Here is a 21,067-nt window from a genome sequence, read left to right as displayed (position 1 = left end):
TCTTCCTTGATGCTTTAGTCACTTATACCAATACTCAAATTAATGTTGTCAAAAAAAACACAATTTCTCAATGAAAATACAATGATATAGGGGGGGGAAGGTATAAAGAGACTTTAGATAATGTTATGTTTTTATGGTGATTAAGATGTACACACATGTACTTATTTACTATTGTCATATTGCACAGAAAACAGATTTGACATGGACCATTCAAGGTATCCGATTCAGCAGTGTATAGGCAATAATTATTTGATACGATTCTTAGGCAACATACAATTAGGATACATTTGTAACTAACGACACAGACTCTAAATATGTATAAATATACATTCAAATCAGAATTGTAATTGAGATATAAACCCCTGTGTAAGGCCATACCCCTCCTGAGATACAAAGAGCTTTAGTGCAAAAAGCTGGGCATGACAAAAGTCACAATTATTGCTAGTCTCATGACGTACATTAGACCATTAGTACTAGTGCATTAACAAGAACGGCTGCTAATCTGCTATGGGGTTGATCTGGGTACACCGCCACTGTGATTAACATTCCGAGCCAGTGGCCGTGCTCTTCTCCGGCTTCTCTTGTTCGAGTTGCTTCTCTGCCACTGGTTTGCTGTTGGTTTTCGCTATTTTGTCGATGGCAACGTAGCTCTTCAGTGCCCAGTCATACACCGCGTCCCCCACCGACTTGGTGAAGGCGACCGCCGCCTCGGGGTAGTACAGGGAGGCGCCCACGGTCACCAGGCCCGCCGGGTAGACGAGCTTCTTAATCCTGGAGCCTCTGGCGAAAAACAGGCCCACGACACCGGCGAAACCGATCACTCCAGCCCGGGGGTAGAAATCCGCCGGGCGGTTTGTGAGAAAAGCGTAGCTCTCGTTTCCAATCTCCAGGGCCCCTTGGAACCTCGGTTGAACTTTCCCGTAGGCGCCTTGACACCAGGTCGAGAGCGGCTCCGCCATGTTCCTGAGGGCGGCGAGCCCCTGCTCCAGCCGGCCCGGGGCCCCGCGGTCCTCCACGTACCGACACTTGTGCTCCAGGGCCGCGGTGTAGAGAGAGAGCTCGTCTCTGTTCACAGTGGTATTATTGATCGGTTGATTGTCTTCTTCAGTGGCAGCGAACACCGTGATCGACATGACCCGCAGAGCCCCCGACACGGCGCCCACACCCGTCACCTTGAGCATGGCTGCAGACACTACGGGGTCCGGACGGGGACAAATCAGTCGCTGCCTTTTGCTTCTACTCTCGGTCAAGAGAACTGAGCGAAGTCGTTATTATTACTACTGTAATTCCCCCCATCGCCATGCTTTCATTATTAGTTAACCCCTTTCAGGAACGATCTCACAATGAGATTAGAATTTTGATAACTATGCCACAGTTCTCAATCACTATGAATTGAAAATGGGGGACCCTGATGTAAACAAGACTAAAGTCTTTCTCTGGTCTGCATCCCCGGCTTAACAATTGTGTGTATTGAGCCGTACTGTATTGTACCCATTCTGCAATCTGTTAAATAAAGTTTTCATTCATTCAGGTGACGGGTCACTGAAACTTTGTTTAAATCGTAAACGTGGTACCCCATTGGGTATAGCCTTGTGTTTTCAAGCCACGACGAGCCAATTAAAGCATTCTTTGGAATGAAGATGTTTATTTATTTATTTTTGGCCAGTTAAAATTATAATAAAGCTATAGCCTACACGCTCAAAATATTTAGGCATAATTGATTTCGTATGCAAACAAGACTAAAGTCTTTCTCTGGTCTGCATCCCCTTAACAATTGTGTGTATTGAGCTGTACTGTATTGTACCCATTCTGCAATCTGTTAATAAAGTTTTCAATCAATCAAACTTGTGTGTCGCTCGCTTTCTCCACAAGTATGTGACGTCAATTTGGTTTCCATGGCAGCGGGGAAGCCTTGCGTCTAACAAAAAACAAAGTCTTGCGTCTCCTAGGTATAGGCAAGTGGTAATACGACTTTACTTGTGAATTATTTAGGCAAACAATGTCTTAACCCTTCGTTTTGTTCACGACTGCCTCACCACTTAAAACAATATCAACAATATCACAGCAGTTTGGTAAGAATGGATGGTCTGGGAGTATCATCATTGCAGGCACTTTCTGCCTTGCTATCTACTCGGCAGGACGACGATGACGAGGAAGATTATTGTAAAGTAAGGAGATAACTTTACATTGTTACAGTTGGTGGTAAGATTGGTTTGATTGATTGAATTTGATTGAAAACTTTATTAACAGATTGCAGAATGGGTACAGTATACAGTACTGTATCCCAGTGTACCCAACCCCCCCCCACCCAACCTCCTCCAATGTACAGTTTCTACGTCAAATGTATATACTCCCTTTTCCTGACTCCTTCTGTATCACAAACAGTACTGTATTTGCAAATCTGGTATGTCATAAATGTATAGATGTAGCAGTACTGACTATCTGTATGTCATGTATGTCATATATGTCCTGATGAATTGAAAATGGGGGACCCTGATGTAAACAAGACGAAAGTCTTTCTCTGGTCTACATCCCCTTAACAATTGTATGTATTGAGCTGTACTGTATTGTACCCATTCTGCAATCTGTTAATAAAGTTTTCAATCAATCAATCAACAGCTCAATACATACAATTGTTAAGGGGATGCAGACCAGAGAAAGACTTTCGTCTTGTTTACATCAGGGTCCCCCATTTTCAATTCACCATAACATATATGACATACATTACATACAGATAGACAGTACTGCTACATCTATACATTTATGACATACCAGATTTGCAAATACAGTACTGTTTGTGATACGAAACGAGTCCAGAAAAGAGTATATACATTTGACATAGAAACTGTACATTGGAGGAGGTTGGGTAGGGGGGGGGGGTGGGGGGGCTGTACATTGGAGGGGGGGGGGGGTACACTACAACTGAACAAGCAAAACTGTACATTGGAATATTGACAAGACCATACTTGGTAATTTACTGTACATTGGGGGGGGGGGGGGGAGGGGGTGGTTGTGTTAGGACATTTACAGGGGCCAGTTTCGAATTGCAGTCTCTCGTAGGTGCTCTTTGAGAGTGGTTTTGAAAGTGGGTAGTGATTCACATTCCTTTACAGCTTTGGGTAGGGCGTTCCACATTGATGTGGCATAATTGCGAAACGTGTTTAGTCCCTTGTTTGAGCCGTATCTGGGTTTAACATGATTAGTGGAGCTCCCTCTGGTGTTGTGATCGTGGTATTCACTGACCTTTGGGAAGTATTTTGACATGTACATGGGTACCTTGGTCGTGTAGTGTATCTTGTAGACCAGGCCCATTGCAAGTTGCTGTACTCTGGTGTATGTTCATGTTCCTTAGGCCATGTCAACCTTTTCATGTCAAGGACCCCAATTTCATATGATTTTGTCACAGGGACGGACCCGCATCTGAGAAGATAATTGCTGAAATAATTCCATAATCTATAGGTGGGGAGATGACAGTGGAGAGAGTGAAACCTATATGATCATAATAGTGATTCTTACACATTCTCTCAACGGGATATCTTCTAGTGAATAAAATATTAGATATTTGAGAACCACTGCCTTAGGCAATCTTGGCTAATAATAATTTGTAATCCTAACAGAACGTCAAACCCTCTGCCTATTTGGGTCCCGGACATATTGGCCCTCCACTCAAAGTCAGCAAAGATAGAGAAGGTAAGATTCTGTTCCTTGTTTATAATTAATTTGTTGTTAGAATTAGCTACATCGCAATAGACACACACCAGATGGCGTGCTCAAGTGTTGTTTGTTCTCCCACAGTGTCAACAACCTACATGAAGGAGAACAGTAAAGATATCTGGAGTGAGGAGGAGGTAGCGGAAGGCTCCCAGTACGATGACCTGGCTGACCTGCGTCCACAGCCAGAGTAAGACAACGTGCCTATAATACATATATAAACTGGACTTTTTTGAAGTCTTTATTTGGGCAGCACACACACAAACCGGCACTGTCCGCTTCCATTCATTGTGCTAAGCTAGGCTAACGTGCAGCCAGATAGCTTTCTACTGAACGCACAGAGAGGAAACTGGTATCTATCTTATTGTCTCTCTCTGGAGAAGACGATAAGCTAATTTCCCAAAATGTTGGCGTGTTCCTTTAAAACCTTTGTGACATAATTTGTACGAGTTAACTAGCTATTAAGTTATTATAAAATATCTACTATGGTTGCCTTTGTGCAGGCTGAGCCATAAAAGCAAGTGGAAAAGGACAGAACGTCTGTAGGACGTCAAGCATACAACGTAATAAATACATTAAAAAATATAATAAATGCAGAATATGGACTGCATTTATATAGGATTGTTTCGTTCGTTTCGTTTCACTGTTTAATTTCATGTGGAAATTAGTTTTTGGTCTCACCATTGAACAAACAACAATGACAATGACGGCAGACATTATACATATACATACATCTGTAACGGGGAAGTGCAGAGAACGTAGGAATACAACACATCAACAACAACCAAATCAAATCAAATCAAATTTATTTATAGGGCCCGACAACACACGTTAATGTCCCCATGGGCCGTACAGGTCTTCTTTAAACAAGTCAAGAAGACAACATAACAATAAGTCAAGAACAGAACAAGAACACCATAAGGTCCAAACATTTTTTAGATGAATGCAAATAAATGAAAGAATGCAAGCACTCCCAGACATACCCCACGCGAAGGTAAGGAAAAACTCACTAAAACCTAACAATAGGGAAAAAAAGCTCCACAGGCAGTGTGGAGGAGAGAAACCTTAGAAGGGCCATTCAAGGGGGGATCTCCCTTCTTAGATGTCGGTGATAGTAGTGTTGCAGACGGACAGTTGGTAAGCATGCACTCATGTGTGTAGTGAAACACAGATGAGTGCATGCAATAGCAACTGTACATTTTGAAAAATTAAAGATAGAGCTAATAGCGATAGCAACTGAACATTTTGAAAGATTAAAGATAGAGTTGATAGCGGATCTATTTGAGGCACAGGGGCGGCGCAAAGAGGGTCACGTCCTCCCCGTCTTAGTCACGGGACATTCAACACTCCGGTCGTTGCTCAGGGACAGCCGGAGACAGGGAGATAGGGGGTGGTGCAGAGAGGGTCGCGAACTCCCCGACATCATCGCGGGACATCCGGCACTCCGGTCACCACTACGAGACCTCCGGAGACAGGGGGGCACGCAGAGGGGGTCGCAATCTCCCGGCCTTCGTCACGGGACGTCCAACACTCCGGTCAACACTCCAGGACAGCAAGTCATAGGAAGACAGGGAGACGGGACAGGCGTTAGACAGCTCATGAGATTGTAGTAGGCGGACATAGCAATAGATACAAGTGGTAGGCATATATGTGAATGGAGTAGATATATGAAGTAAGCGTATTATGTGAATAGAATAGAAGTACTTAACCCAGCAATGAAACCGCGTTGACTGTTAATCTGTTAACAGTCTGTTAATCAGTTGACAGGACCACAGACAGACGGCGGTGAATAACTGATCCAAGGCCTCGGAGGTGCATGTAGAGCAGTCACTACAAGCTTGGCCAAGACCCCGAGGCATCCATCACCTTAGTCAGCGCCAGGAGACGGGTACTCAGAGAGAAGGGGGAGGGAGGGAGGGGGGGGGGGGGGGGGGAAGAGTTAGAGAGTTCCCATGTTTGTGGTGCTGCAAAGGAGCAGACATGCAGTACCCTGTAGTGCCATGTAGTACCCCGTAGTGCCATGTAGTATCCTATAGTACCCCATAGTGCCATGTAGTACCCCGTAGTATCCTGTACTACCCTGTAGTGCCATGTAGTACCCTGTGGTGCCTTGTGGTACCATGTAGTACCCCGTAGTGCCATGTAGTTCCATGTAGTGCCATGTAGAGCTATGTGGTACCATGTAGTACCCTGTACCCTAACTAAACTACCCTATAGTAAACTACCCAGTGGTACCATGTAGTACCCTGTACCATAACTAAACTACACAGATTAATCTAAAGGTCAGTCCCCGACCAGGTGAGATCAAGGTAGGTTGAAGGAGAGAGAGAAAAGATGAGTCTTAAGCAGGGATTTAAAAGCTTCGACAGAGCAGGCGCCCCTGATGACGGCAGGTAATTTGTTCCACAGGTAGGGAGCGCGGTAGACAAAGGCTCTGTGGCCGGCGGATCTCTTTTTAACCCTAGGGGTCGATAGAAGCCCCGCATTTTGTGAGCGCAGAGCACGAGCGGGCGAGTATCGGGAGATTAGATCGGATAGATAGAGCGGTGCAAGCCCATTTAAAATTTTGTAGGTGAGGAGTAGCACTTTAAAGTCAGAGCGGGCTTGGATAGGAAGCCAATGTAGCGCGGACAAAACTGGTGTGATGTGATCAAATTTTCTAGTTCTAGTTAGTATCCGTGCAGCCGCATTTTGCACGAGTTGAAGATTTTTGATGCTTGAATTAGGTAGGCCTGAAAAAAGTGCATTACAGTAGTCCAGACGTGATGAGACAAAAGCATGAATCAGGGTTTCAGCATCAGCCAGAGTTAAAATGGGGCGTATTTTTGCGATATTACGAAGATGGAAGAATGCAATTTTGGTGACATTTTTTATATGTGCATTAAATGAGAGGGAGGAATCAAAAATGACTCAGAGGTTTTTTATGGTGGAGCTCTGGGATACATGACAAGTATCAAAGTTGAGGGAGATGTCCTGAAACAGGCCTCTGTGGTTTGGGGGGCCAACAATTAACATCTCAGTTTTATCTGCATTAAGGAGTAGAAAGTTTTGCGACATCCATTTTTTGACGGCAAGCAAGCAGGCCTCAAGGTTTTGTAGTTGGGAGGAATCATTTGGCTTAATAGGTATATATAATTGGGTGTCATCAGCGTAAAAATGAAAGTTTATGCCAAATTTGCGTATGATATCGCCGAGGGGTAGCATGTAAATCGAAAATAGCAAAGGGCCCAGGACAGAGCCTTGTCCCACCGCATTGCACTGGGAGGGTCTCAGATGTTAAATCATTATAGACCACGCAGTGTGTTCTATCGGTTAGATAGGATTTAAACCAAGCTAGTGCGAGACCCCGAATGCCAACATGATTCTCAAGCCGACCTAGAAGAATCGAGTGATCGATAGTGTCAAAGGCTGCACTGAGATCAAGCAATAAGAGCACAGAGGTGAGGTTTGAGTCAAGAGAGAGCAGTAAGTCATTTGTGACTTTGGTAACCGCCGTTTCGGTGGAGTGTAAGGCTCTAAAGCCAGATTGAAATGATTCATTAAGATTATTGTTTGATAAATGGTCAGTAAGTTGCGTTGCGACGATCCGTTCTAACACTTTGGATAGGAATGGGAGATTGGAGATAGGTCTGTAATTTTTCAAGATTAGAGGGTCGAGGTTCGGTTTTTTAAGTAGTGGTTTAATGACGGCTGATTTAAAGGCCAGGGGCACCACGCCAGTAGACAAAGAGGTGTTGAAGATATTGAGTAGGGCAGGGCCTAGAGTTGGGAAGAGTTTTTTGATGAGAGTTGCTGGGAGAGGGTCAAACAGACAGGTTGAAGGTTTAGCCGCGCCAACCAGTTTAGAGAGGGCACTAAGTGAGACGTTTTCAAGGCAGCATAGCATATGACTGGAATCAATAGAATCAAAGTCACAACCACTTTTAACCAAAGTGTTTTACAACTTATGCCTCACGTTCACCCATTCACTCACACGCCGACAGCAGAGGCGGCCATGCAAGGTGCCGTACCATAGGGTCCAGATTCCCACTCCAATGCCAATTACTACTGGCTCACAAGCCTTTCTGTGTTCATTATGGGTTCTCACAGATGAGCTGTCACATTGGTGCGACAAGATGAATATTAATTGTGTGTGTGTGTGCGTGTGCATGCACAGATATGAAATCATCTTGAAGCAGACTGTGCGGACAGAGGATCTGTTCTTGGGAATGAGCAGAAAGGACCCATCTTCCATGTGTTGTGAAGCCATACTGGTAACTATTGATGTGAAGCCATACTGGTAACTATTGATGTGAAGCCATACTGGTAACTATTGATGTGAAGCCATACTGGTAACTGTCGTTGTGAAGCCATACTGGTAACTGTCGTTGTGAAGCCATACTGGTAACTGTCGTTGTGAAGCCATACTGGTAACTGTCGTTGTGAAGCCATACTGGTAACTATTGATGTGAAGCCATACTGGTAACTGTCGTTGTGAAGCCATACTGGTAACTGTCGTTGTGAAGCCATACTGGTAACTGTCGTTGTGAAGCCATACTGGTAACTGTCGTTGTGAAGCCATACTGGTAACTATTGATGTGAAGCCATACTGGTAACTGTCGTTGTGAAGCCATACTGGTAACTGTCGTTGTGAAGCCATACTGGTAACTGTTGTTGTGAAGCCATACTGGTAACTGTCGTTGTGAAGCCATACTGGTAACTGTTGTTGTGAAGCCATACTGGTAACAGTCGTTGTGAAGCCATACTGGTAACTGTCGTTGTGAAGCCATACTGGTAACTGTCGTTGTGAAGCCATACTGGTAACTATTGATGTGAAGCCATACTGGTAACTATTGATGTGAAGCCATACTGGTAACTATTGATGTGAAGCCATACTGGTAACTGTCGTTGTGAAGCCATACTGGTAACTGTTGTTGTGAAGCCATACTGGTAACTGTCGTTGTGAAGCCATACTTGTAACTGTTGTTGTGAAGCCATACTGGTAACTGTTGTTGTGAAGCCATACTGGTAACTGTTGTTGTGAAGCCATACTGGTAACTGTTGTTGTTTTCTTTCCCTTAATAAAACGACCCCATCACCTGCTTTAATTGGCATTGAATAGTGGAATCAGAATACACCAAATGATAATCAATAATTATGTATGTTCTTGAATGTTTATATTCAAGTGTACATTATTGAATATGTGTCTAATCATTGTTGCAACGTTAACACTGTTAACTCTCCTCCCCTCTCAGGTGAAAGTCAAGCTGCCAGACACCAAAGCGACAGATGTGTTCCTGGATGTAAAAGAGAAATTCCTTGATCTGCGGACACCAAAATAGTAAAGGATGCACTTTTATCCCTTGATGGGGAGAAACCCAGTCCAAATTCAAATGGCTCTCCCTTTATCTCACACTATCCAATCCCAGATGTTGATTTAACAGATCTCTCTCTCTCTCCACAACCTGTTTTCTTCTTCTCTCTACAGTAAACTAGGTCTCCATCTTCCCCACCCGGTCCACAGCCAGGAGGGAAAGGCCCAGTTCTACAGTGATCGAGAGGAGCTAGAGATCACTTTACTAATGAACCGCCCCATGGACTCTATCAACCTGCAATGAGAAAGACAAACAGTTTTCACACTTCATCTAGTGTTCAGGGAATGTTGAATGTACAAGGGAAATGTTCACTGTGATGTAAAAAAAAAAAAAAAAAAAAAAAAGAGCAACAAAACCATGCTACTCTGCCCCCTCAACAGATTCCTATATTCAAGGGAGACCCTGGGCCTATGGAGTACAGGCTATTCATCAGGGCCTTTGAACACGGAGTGGAGGACAAGACAGATAGTAACAGGGCAGGGGAGGAAACTAACTTTTTGGCTTACCAGCCAACTGGCGAGTAGATGATTTTTTTTACCAGCCAAACTGATTTTTTTACCAGCCAAAAATAAATCGCTAATTGTGATAATTACTTCTTTGTATGTCTTCGTCTAAATTTATTGTCAATCATAGTAATAATCACACCGTGTCTCTACTCTTTAACATATTTATTAGCATAAAACATTAATAACAGTGTCTCTACTCTTCACAATATTAACATAAAACATATTAACATGAAAGAGGGAACTATTCTGGACTGGGTTGGGCTGAACTGGGCAGTGAAAGATGTTGGGTTGGGCAGGGAAAGTTGGGCTGGTCTAGGTTGGACTGGGTTGGGCAGTGAAAGATGCTGGGCTGGACTGGGTTAGGCTGGGTTGGGCTGTGCTGGGTTGCACTGGACTGGGTTGGGCAGTGAAAGATGCTGGACTGGGTTAGGCTGTGCTGGGTTGCACTGGACTGGGTAGGGCTGGACAAGAGATGCTGGAATGGTCTGGACTAAATACTGGATTGAGCGGGGCATTGTGAGTGTTCATTTTCCCCCTTCCCCTCCCAAACTGTTCCTACAATTGTTTTATGTTGCATGATGAATACATTTATTATGTATTGTATTTTTGTGTTTAAATATCAACATTATCTGTCCATCCTCAATAAATACTATCAATATAATACTCCTGACTTCATCTGGTATTTTCAAACGCACACACACAGAATGCCCCTCCCCCAGTCCCCACACAGAAAGGGAGACTGCCCCCCTCCCTCCTTCCCCTCTCTGTCTCCTGTTCTCTCTCAGGGTTAGCTGCTTAGCTTAGTTAGCATAAGCAGCTAACGTAACGTTAATTTAGATATTTAACGCGACGTGGGCATAAAGGAATGGCGGCGATGCAAAGCATGTTAGATGCATTTGACCCGTTGCGGGGGAAAACTGCACAGACTTATATCGGGTCGCAAAATAGGCGCTCTGTAGTGCTGTTCTGCTGTAATGTCTACACAGAGTTTCACACTACTATCCGTATCCGGCGGATACGACTCGCCGGATTTTCAAAATAAGAGTATCGCAATATGAACCAATCCTTTTTTGTTTTGTTTTGTTTACTCGCCAGTGTAGCGAGTGGTCTTCATGAATCACTCGCCAAACATAGAAAATACTCGCATTTGGCGAGTAAAATTTCCTCCCCTGTAACAGAGACCGGCTGTACTTCATGGAGCAGTACACGGATGGACAGCCAAGAGAGCTGATAAGAAGTTGTCTTCACATGGAACCAGAGCGAGGCTATCGCGAGGCAAGGAGGCTCTTGAAAGAACATTTTGGAAATGGATACAAGATCTCAATGGCGTATATAGACAAGGCACTGAACTGGCCTACTATCAAGTCCGATGACGGAGCGGCGCTCCACTCCTTTGGCCTCTATCTCACTGGATGCCTCAACGCTATGGCTGACGTGGAGTACATGCAGGAGCTTGACAGCATATCAAATATGCGTGCCATCACAGCCAAGCTTCCGTACAAGCAGAGAGAGCGGTGGAGAAGCAAAGCCTATGCTCTTCTAGAGAAAGATCATCGTAGCGCTAAGTTCAGCGACCTTGCCGACTTTGTCAACCTACAAGCCAAAGAAGCCCTACACCCTCTCTTCGGCAACATCACAGATGGAAACAAGAGCCAAGCTAAGGCTGTGGTTACACACAGGGCAATTTTCGTTTCATTTTCAGGGTCAGTTTAGCTTTTCAGAACGCAACGTAATGGCAGGCAAGTTAGACATAGTTTTTGCCTCCTGAGCACAGTGATGTTTATACATGTAGTACAATGCCAAAGCAGTAGGTGGCAGTAGGTGGCGATGTAGTTCAAACATGAAGGCCAATCAGAAAAGTTGAATGTGCCAATACACTTCCTGCAAAAAAACAACAAACCACCATCTTTAAATGCCTCGCGTGAGCCATTTAGCCAACGTAGCATTTATTTTTCAGCAAAGAAAGTGCAATAAAAGTGCAATAAACAAAACGGATACATTCACTGTGTGTTCTGCCTCATTTGTTGATGAAACAAAACTAACATCAACACAATTGACCACCAAGAGTGGAGTTTAGTCTCACAAAAAGATCGTCGCTGATTGTTAGCTTACGTGCTAACATGATTGGAATATGCCAGTACAACAGTATAGCATTGTGGCTAGCAGCTTGGTAACGTTAATGCTAGCAGAATGAATGGATGTAAACTTTATTTAACAGATTGCAGAATGGGTACAATACAATACGGCTCAATACAAACAATTGTTAAGGGAATGCAGACTGTTGTAGCTTGGACTGGGCTCCAATAACTTGACAACACATGGTAGCCGCAGCTCCTTGGGACAGCTCTGCTGTAAACACTGGAAATAACCGTGCGGGTCTCTACTGCGCATGGGCGTTGAGCAACAACGGCTCCGTATCCGGCTTGCGCAGATTACATGGCAGCATTGTCTGCGAGTTTTGGCGAGTATCCAAAACGGAAACACAATTTCAGCGTTGCCAGTAGGGCAACGCGTTATCCTGCCAAAACGGTGTTTCTTTTTAACTTGGACAGCAAACGTAATCATTCAGCAACAAAAACGTTGCTGGATTCAGCAGTGTAACCATGACATCACAGATGGAAACAAGAGCCAAGCTAAGGCTCACAAAGATGAGAAGACTTCCAGAAAGAGCGGCGCTCGGGGAAGCTTCACAACAGCTGCTACAGCAGTCCAGAACCCGGCAGAGACTAAAGCAAGGACCAAGGGGGATACACTCTGTGCCTTCTCCAACCCTTGCCTCTTCTGCCAAGGAGAACAGCATGCCATGGAGCAATGCAACAAGATGAAGAAGTCTCTTCACAAGGAGAAGATAGATTTTCTCAAGAGTAAAGGCCTATGTTTCAGCTGTCTGAAACGGGGTCACATGAGCAAGGCCTGCCAAGAAAAGATAAGCTGCCAAGTCTGCCAGCTTACCCACCCTACAAGTTCAAGTTTCAAGTTTCTTTAATAGTTGTCATACAGAAGTACAGAATACTTTCATACAAAATGCTTCTTACTGTTACGCTCCAGAGACTGTGCTAGACAAGATAGTATCAAATAACATAGTATAGCATGTAATTTAGAAGAAGAAAATGAGGTCACAGTGTTCGGTATAGACATATGTACAATGTTCTGAGTTACCATATAATATACAATACTATGCAGTGTACTAATGTACAGCACTATATAGTGCAAAGCAGAAATGGGATGAGGTACAATTTAGGTACAATTTACAGTAAGGTGTACGAGTTGTAGTGCAATCCTTCATCAATAAATATAAAGCGTGGGGAGTGGGTGCTACAGTGTGTTTGTTTAAAGTGGGTGTGTGCTATAAAGTGTGTGGAGTGGGTGCTACAGTGTGTTTGTTTAAAGTGAGTGTGTGCGTGTGGATGTGTGTGCTATGTGCGTTTGGTGGTTGTTGTTGTGTAGTGTTCATTGTTCGTTTAGCAGCCTGATGGCCTGGGGATAGAAGCTTCTTCTGAGTCTTTCTGTGCTCGCCTTGAGACTCCGGTATCGCTTGCCTGACCGCAGCAGTTCAAAGAGGCAGTTGTTCGGGTGACTGGAGTCTTTAATGATTCTCTTAGCCTTGCCCTTGCAACGCTTGTTGTAAATGTTCTGGAGGGTGGGGAGCCCCCCTCCAATTGTGCGTTCGGCTGAACGTGTCACTCTTTGTAGTCTGCTTCGGTCTTGTGCAGTGCTATTCCCAAACCAGGAGGTGATGTTGCCGGTCAAGATGCTCTCTATTGTACATGAGTAGAAGTTCTTAAGGATCTTCTGACTGACTTGGAACTTCCTTAGGCGCCTGAGGAAGTAGAGGCGTTGTCGTGCCTTCTTCACAACACTGTCAATGTGTGTGGTCCATGTCAAGTCCTCGGATATGTAGGCTCCGAGGTACTTAAAGCTGTTGACTCTCTCAACCGGTGCCCCGTCGATGCTGAGGGGGCTGTAGTCCTTGACCCCCGACCTCCTGAAGTCCACAATCATCTCCTTTGTTTTGCTGACGTTCAGGGAGAGGCTGTTTTCCTGGCACCATCCCGCCAGGACCTTGACCTCTTCCAGGTAGGCCCTCTCGTCGTTGGCAGAGATCAGGCCCACCACCACTGTGTCGTCAGCAAATTTGATGATTGTATTGCTACTCCGCTGAGCCACACAGTCGTGTGTGTACAGGGAGTAGAGGAGGGGACTCAGAACACAGCCCTGGGGGGCCCCTATGTTGAGGGTGATGGATGAGGAGGTGCAGTTGCCTGCTCTCACCACCTGGGGTCTGCCAGTCAGGAAGTCCAAGACCCACTGGCAGAGGTCATAGTTCAAGCCCAGGTCCCTGAGCTTGGCTATGAGTATGGAGGGGACTATGGTATTGAATGCCGAGCTGTAGTCGATGAATAGCATTCTCACATAGTTCCCCTGCCTCTTGTCCAGGTGTGATGCTGCTGTGTGCAGCACATGGGCTATGGCGTCCTCCGTGGACCTGTTGGGGCGGTATGCAAATTGCAGGGGGTCCATGTTGATGGGGAGGGAGGAGCAGATGTAGCCCTTTACTAGCTTCTCAAAGCACTTCATGGCTATGGAGGTGAGAGCTACAGGGCGGTAGTCGTTGAGGCAAGCAGGCTTGGATTTTTTGGGTACAGGGATAATAGTTGACTTCTTCAGGCAGGTGGGGATGACAGCCTGTTCTAAGGACAGGTTAAATATGTCAGTGAATACTGGGGCCAGTTGGTCGGCACAGACTTTTAGGACGCGGCCGGGGATGCCGTCCGGACCTGCTGCCTTCCTGATATTCACTTTTTTAAAGGTCCGCCTCACCTCATGCTCTGTTACCCTGAACACTGCGCCTCCATCAGCAGCCGACCCCCCCCCCCCCCCCATTGCCGTGGCTTGTGAGCTGGTGTTGTTATTACCAGCATCAAACCTCGCATAGAAGGTATTGAGGTCATTTGCTAAGGAGATGTAACTGTTCAGTTTGAGGGAGGCGCCTTTGTAGTCTGTCATCGTTCTACATATTAAGAACAAAGCTGCCTATGATGAAGCAAGGCACAAGAAGGAGACATCGGATGATGCGCCCAAAGAAAATAAGCACAGGGGTGGGGAAGAAGAAGGCGAAGCCAGTTCTATGGTCAGTGGATGCATCAATGCAGAAACGAGGACCTGCAGAGCTACTGGGGCCGGCAACGTCGAAAGCATCTTGGCTATCGTTCCGGTCCACATCAAAGCCAAGAAAGGCAACAAGATGGTGGCTACCTACACGTTCCTCGACCCAGGCAGCAACGTCACTTTCTGCACAGAGAAGTTAATGTCAGCGCTTAACGTCACCGACAGGAAGACAAGTATCCTGCTAAAGACCATGGGAGGCGAGCAGGTCGTGAGCAGCCAGATGGTGTCTGGTTTAGAAGTCTGTAGCTTGGATAGTGACAACTTTCTAGAGCTACCCAACACCTTCTCTCAGAAGTCAATACCTGCTCGTAAACAGAACATCCCACTGCAAGAGGAAGTCGATAAGTGGCCCCATCTCAGTGAAGTGCAAATACCGAAGATCCAGGCGGAGATAGGCCTTCTCATCGGGACTGACGTACCCAAGGCAATGGAACCATGGCAGGTGGTACCCAGCGTGGAAGAAGGGCCGTACGCGGTGAAAACGCGACTGGGCTGGATCGTCAATGGCCCCCTCAGAGGAGAAAAAGGCCATGAAACTACCAGTGGACTCATACAAGTCACGTCCAACCGCACATCCGTGGCCACGCTAGATGAACTTTGGAGTCAACAGTTCAAGAACGACTTCCCAGAGTGTCAAGACGACCGGCTTGAGAATTCGAGGGACAACATCCAGTTTCTGGAACTGGTCTCGCAGTCTGTGAAATTTACAGAGGGACACTACAGCATCGGCCTACCACTGAGGAACGCAGTCTTCAAGATGCCGAACAAGTAGTAGTTGAACAGCGAGCTCTCAACTTAAAGAAGAGGTTCACAAAGAATCCCCAGTTTCACGCTGATTACTCAGTGTTCGTCGACGACTGGATCGCAAAGGGCTACGCAGTCAAGGTTCCCAGTGAGGAGCTCAGCCGCAGCGATGGAAAAGTTTGGTACTTGCCACACCATGGCGTGTACCATGCCAAGAAGAGGAAGATCCGTGTGGTGTTCGACTGTGGGGCATCATTCCAAGGCACCACCTTGAACAACCAGCTGCTACAGGGGCCGGATCTAACGAGTACTCTCCTGGGTGTCGTCACTAGATTCAGGCAAGAGGAGGTGGCTGTCATGGCAGATGTGGAGGCCATGTCCCACCAAGTCAGGGTGCCGGTCAAGGATGCTGACCTTCTCCGGTTTCTCTGGTGGCCTTCCGGTAACATTAGCCAAGACCTAATAGAGTACAGAAGGAGAGTACACATATTCGGTGCCACCTCATCTCCTAGTTGTGCCAGCTTCGCCCTACAAAAGTGTGCACAAGACAACAGAGAACAGTACAGCCCTGCAGGGGTCGACACAGTGCTGCACAACTTCTACGTTGATGACTGCCTCAAGTCAGTTCATTCAGAAGAGGAGGCTGTGTCCCTGTGCAACGAATTAAGGGCTATCCTTGCCTCAGGAGGATTCCGGCTTACTAAGTGGGTGAGCAAGAGCCGAGCCGTGCTGTCCGCTATCCCGGCTGAGGAAAGGGCCGAACCTCTGAGGGAGTTAGATCTGGATCTGGACATGCTCCCGGTCGAGCGAGCTTTGGGAGTCCGGTGGTGTACTGAGAGCGACAACTTCAAGTTCAAGATTGTCCTACAAGAAAGACCACCCACAAGAAGAGGCATCCTCTCTATAGTTGGCTCAATCTACGATCCACTGGGCCTCCTAGCTCCAGTGGTCTTGACAGCGAAGAGGATCCTCCAAGAGCTCTGCAGATTCAAACTAGGATGGGATGACGACATCCCCGAGCACCTCGCTCTACAATGGTCCAGCTGGATGGAGGACCTTCGTCTGTTGGAGGATTTCAGAGTGCCTCGGAGTTTCAAGCCCAAGGGCTTCGGCGAGGCAACATTCAACCAGCTGCATCACTTTGCAGATGCTAGCCAAGAAGGCTACGGAACGGTGAGCTATCTGCTACAGAAGAGTGATGACACCACTCTCTGCCTTCGTCATGGCGAAAGCGAGAGTGGCCCCGCTCAAGCCCCTCACTATCCCGCGCATGGAGCTAGCAGCCGCTACCATGGCAGCGCGCATGGACAGGACCTTGAGATCCGAGCTGGAGCTCCACCTAAACAAATCTGTGTTCTGGTCCGACAGCACCACTGTGCTCAAATACATCGCAAACAGAACCAGTAGGTTTCGCACCTTCGTAGCGAATCGAGTGGAGACCATCTTGAAGCTGTCAGAAGTAGGACAGTGGCGGTATGTAAATACTGCAACAAATCCTGCTGACCACGCGTCGAGAGGACTCAATGTGGAATCATTCCTGCGCAATGAGACTTGGATACAGGGACCGGAATTCCTCACCAAGCCAGAAGAGGAATGGCCTCAGAACCCAGAACACCATGGGGACCTAAACACGGAGGACCCAGAGGTAAAGAACGCTGTGGTCAGCGCTACTTCTGAAGCTGAAGAGCAGTTCGACACAGTTCAGCAGTTCCCGGAATATTACTCCAGTTGGAACCGTCTCAAGAAGGCAGCCGGTTGGATGCTGAAGCTTAGAAGCACTCTGCTGATGCTGTGTCGCAAGAGGAAGGAGATTAATGCTTCGCTCACACAGTCTGAGGTACAGACACAGATGGAGATCTTCAAGGCAAGCCTGGAGAAGACCAACCTCACTGTGGAGAATATAAAGGAAGCAGAGCTCGAGATCATTTGTTACAGTCAGCGACAGAAATACTCAGAAGAAATCGCCACGCTTCGGAAAGGTGACTACGTCAAGATGAGCAGTCATATCGCTAAGCTCAAGCCAGTACTGCAAGATGGAATCCTCAGAGTAGGTGGAAGACTTGACAAATCGGCGATGCCTGAATAGGCTAAACACCCAGCCATCCTACCTAAGGATCTCCATGTGACGGAGCTTATACTCAGAGACATCCACCAGAATGTGGGTCACAGCGGTCATAACCACGTATTGTCCAAGCTGCGACTCAAGTTTTGGATCCCTGGAGCTCACGCAGCCATACGAAGAGTCCTCTCCAAGTGTGTAACCTGTCGACGCACACACAGTGCTGCTGGACAACAACAGATGGCGGATTTACCCCAGGACAGGGTTCTTCCAGATGATCCCCCTTTCACCAACACTGGGGTAGACTACTTCGGTCTGTTCGAAGTCAAATGCGGCAGAAGCGTTGTGAAGAGGTGGGGTTGCATCTTCACCTGTCTGGCTATCCGTGCTGTCCACATTGAGGTGGCATCGTCGTTGGACACCGACTCATTCATTGACGCTCTCCGTCGCTTCCTCGTGAGAAGAGGCCAGGTGAAAACGGGACTAACTTCGTTGGAGCGGAGCGCGAGCTAAGAAGAGCTATGGAACAATGGAATAGCTCCAAGATCGAGAACACTCTACGACAGAGGGGAATCCAATGGATTTTCAACCCCCCGACCGGTTCTCACCATGGCGGAGTCTGGGAGCGGATGATCAGGTCAGTCAGGAAGATTCTCAGCACCACCTTAAAGCTCCAGACTCTGGATGAAGAAGGCCTACACACCGTCTTGTGTGAGGCAGAAGCCATCATTAACAGTCGACCGATAACCAAGGCTTCTAGTGATCCGGACGACCTGGAAGCGCTTACCCCCAACCACCTCTTGCTCCTCCAGTCAAAGCCTTCGCTGCCTCCAGGCCTCTTCGTGAAAGAAGAGCGCTACTCCCGCAGGAAATGGAAACAAGTCCAGTATATGGCAGACATATTCTGGAAACAATGGACACAGGAATATCTACCTCAGCTCCAAGAGAGACAGAAGTGGGACACGTGTGTCACGCAACTTCGCTGAGGGAGACGTCGTCCTGATCATCGACAACTCTGGCCAGGGTCATCGAGGCGGTTCCTGACCAGCACGGGCTTGTGCGCCGGGTCCGTGTCAAGACGAAGACGACCACTTTAGATAGACCTATCACTAAGGTCTGTCTTCTCCAAGAAGCTGCATGAGGCGGTGGTAAAGACCGTCCTCCTATGGTGTGCCATGTACTAGTGACCTCTGGCACCAGGTATTGGTTATCCAGCAGCAGAGACACTTATCAGTTAAAATAGTGTTTGGTTTAGCTCCTTGTTTTTTAGTTGTTAGTAATTGTCTCTAGATTAGAAGTACAATTAGGGGCCGACTAGAGGAGCCAAAGCTATATGTTTAGGTTATTGTATTATGAATGTTTATTTTTATAACCTTACATTGAAACGGCATTAGGAATATTGATTGGATTTTTAGATAAAGTCATTGAACCGTCTTATTTGTCATAATAGAACATTCTAGAACATTTGTGATGTCACAGTATGATGTCATAATCAAACATTCTAGAACATTTGTGATGTCACAGTATGGTCATAATCAAACATTCTAGAAGATTTGTGATGTCACAGTATGATGTCATAACCAAACATTCTAGCCTTGCCTACCGTTTTGCTGTGGAAAGAGCCGGCAAGTTGATTTACGGCTTTCAGGTGTGGAGGAATTTGTCATGTGTCGAGTCGGCGGTGATTTTGGAGACTGGGAAAATACAGTTTTCTTACCTTGTAGTAGTGACGTGAATATTTAGGAAAATAGCTTTAGGATCACTTCTGTATTGATTGATTGATTGAAAAGTTTATTAACAGATTGCAGAATGGGTACAGTACAGTACAGCTCAATACTTCCTAATTTATGCAAATGACATGTCGTCAGCCTGTGACTGCAACTTGTTCCTGTTTGCGGACGACTCAGCCCTGCTGGTCTCTGACAAGAACAAGTTGCAGGTTGAAAAAACCCTCAGCTTGGAACTAGGCAAAATCTGCATATGGCTCGCTGATAACAAACTATCATTACACATGGGCAAAACAGAGTCCATTCTCTTCGGTTCAAATAACAAACTCAGCAAGACCGACGGCTTCTCAGTTACAGTGGGTGACAATATTGTCACAAGGAAAGACGAAATTACCTACCTGGGTTCCATCCTAGAGGCAAATCTTTCCTGTGACAAAATGGCATCCAATGTAATAAAAAAAAGTCAACCAACGAACTAGATTCTTGTACCGGATCTCCTCTCTGGTAAACAAGAATACCCTGAAGACTCTGGCAGGAGCACTCATTCAAGGGTACTATGACTATGCGTGCACCTCATGGTACCAAAGCACCTCAAAGGCGCTTAAAACAAAATTACAAACATCACAAAACAAACTGGTCAGACTACTACTTGACCTGAACCCCAGAACCCACCTCACCCCTGCCCACTTTGACAACCTAGGATGGCTTAGAGTAGAAGACAGAGTACAGCAACTTGCAATGGGCCTGGTCTACAAGATACACTATACGACCGGGGTGCCCATGTACATGTCAAAATACTTCCCAAAGGTCAGTGAATACCACAACCACTACACCAGAGGAAGCTCAACAAATCATGTTAAACCCAGATTCGGCTCAAACAAGGGACTAAACACGTTTCGCAATTATGCCACAACAATGTGGAATGCCCTACCTACCCAAAGCTGTAAAGGAATGTGAATCCCTGCCCACATTCAAAACCGCTCTTAAAGAGCACCTACGGGAGGCTGCAATTCGAAACTGGCCACCGTAAATGCCCAAAACCCCCACCACCTCCTAATAGACAGTCTCCTCCCCACCGCATGTATATATTCCCTCCCCGCCGTATGTATATTTCTCTCCCACCCACCCACCCCCTCCTAATGTACAGTCCCCTCCCCATCATATTTATATACTCTGTCAGGATCTAGGGGTAACAGTACTGTATATTTGAATACCGTTTATGTTACAAATGTATCAGTACTAAATACATATATGTCCCTATGCCATAAATGTCATGTATGTTGTGTATGTCATAAATGTCTATATGAATTGAAAATGGGGGACCCTGATGGAAACAAGACAAACGTATTTCTCAGGTCTGCATCCCCTTAACAATTGTATGTATTGAGCCGCACTGTATTGTACCCATTCTGCAATCTGTTAAATAAAGTTTTCATTCATTCATCATTCACATACAATTGTTAAGGGGATGCAGACCAGAGAAAGACTTTCGTCTTGTTTACATCAGGGTCCCCCATTTTCAATTCATCATAATATATGACACACACGACATACAGATAGACAGTACTGCTACATCTATACATTTATGACATACCAGATTTGCAAATACAGTACTGTTTGTGATACAAAAAGTGTCCAGAAAAGAGTATATACATTTGACGTAGAAACTGTACATTGGAGGAGGTTGGGTAGGTGGGGTGGGTTTGGGTGGGTGGGTGGGGGGGGACTGTACATTAGAGGTGGGGGGGGGGTTGGGTAGGGGGTGGGTGGGGGACACTGTACACTGTACATTGGAAT

The 21,067-nt window shown here is 46.2% G+C and overlaps 2 protein-coding genes across 2 annotated transcripts; one reads left to right on the top strand and one right to left on the bottom strand.

Moving 5' to 3' along the window:
- Positions 1-118: 118 nt before the first annotated feature.
- apooa (apolipoprotein O, a) lies at positions 119-1,214 on the bottom strand. The gene has a single exon (XM_084326995.1). It carries the CDS (start codon positions 1,179-1,181, stop codon positions 540-542), a length of 642 nt encoding a protein of 213 aa, XP_084183121.1. The 5' UTR covers positions 1,182-1,214; the 3' UTR covers positions 119-539.
- An 864-nt stretch (positions 1,215-2,078) lies between these two features.
- dnaaf6 (dynein axonemal assembly factor 6) lies at positions 2,079-9,420 on the top strand (the record flags this gene model as incomplete). The annotated part of the gene is made up of 5 exons (XM_084327794.1): positions 2,079-2,085; positions 3,796-3,901; positions 7,868-7,964; positions 8,946-9,031; positions 9,179-9,420. 5 exons carry the CDS (start codon positions 2,079-2,081, stop codon positions 9,306-9,308), a joined length of 426 nt encoding a protein of 141 aa, XP_084183920.1. The 3' UTR covers positions 9,309-9,420.
- Between the last annotated feature and the right edge of the window lie 11,647 nt (positions 9,421-21,067).

This window comes from Notolepis coatsorum, assembly GCF_963971535.1.
Source record: "Notolepis coatsorum genome assembly, chromosome: 13".
NCBI lineage: Eukaryota > Metazoa > Chordata > Actinopteri > Aulopiformes > Paralepididae > Notolepis > Notolepis coatsorum.
This window is presented reverse-complemented; position numbering and strand designations above follow the sequence as displayed.

Excerpts from the sequence above, each read along its gene's own strand:
- apooa (XM_084326995.1), bottom strand. The coding sequence starts at position 1,181 with ATGCTCAAGGTGACGGGTGTGGGCGCCGTGTCGGGGGCTCTGCGGGTC.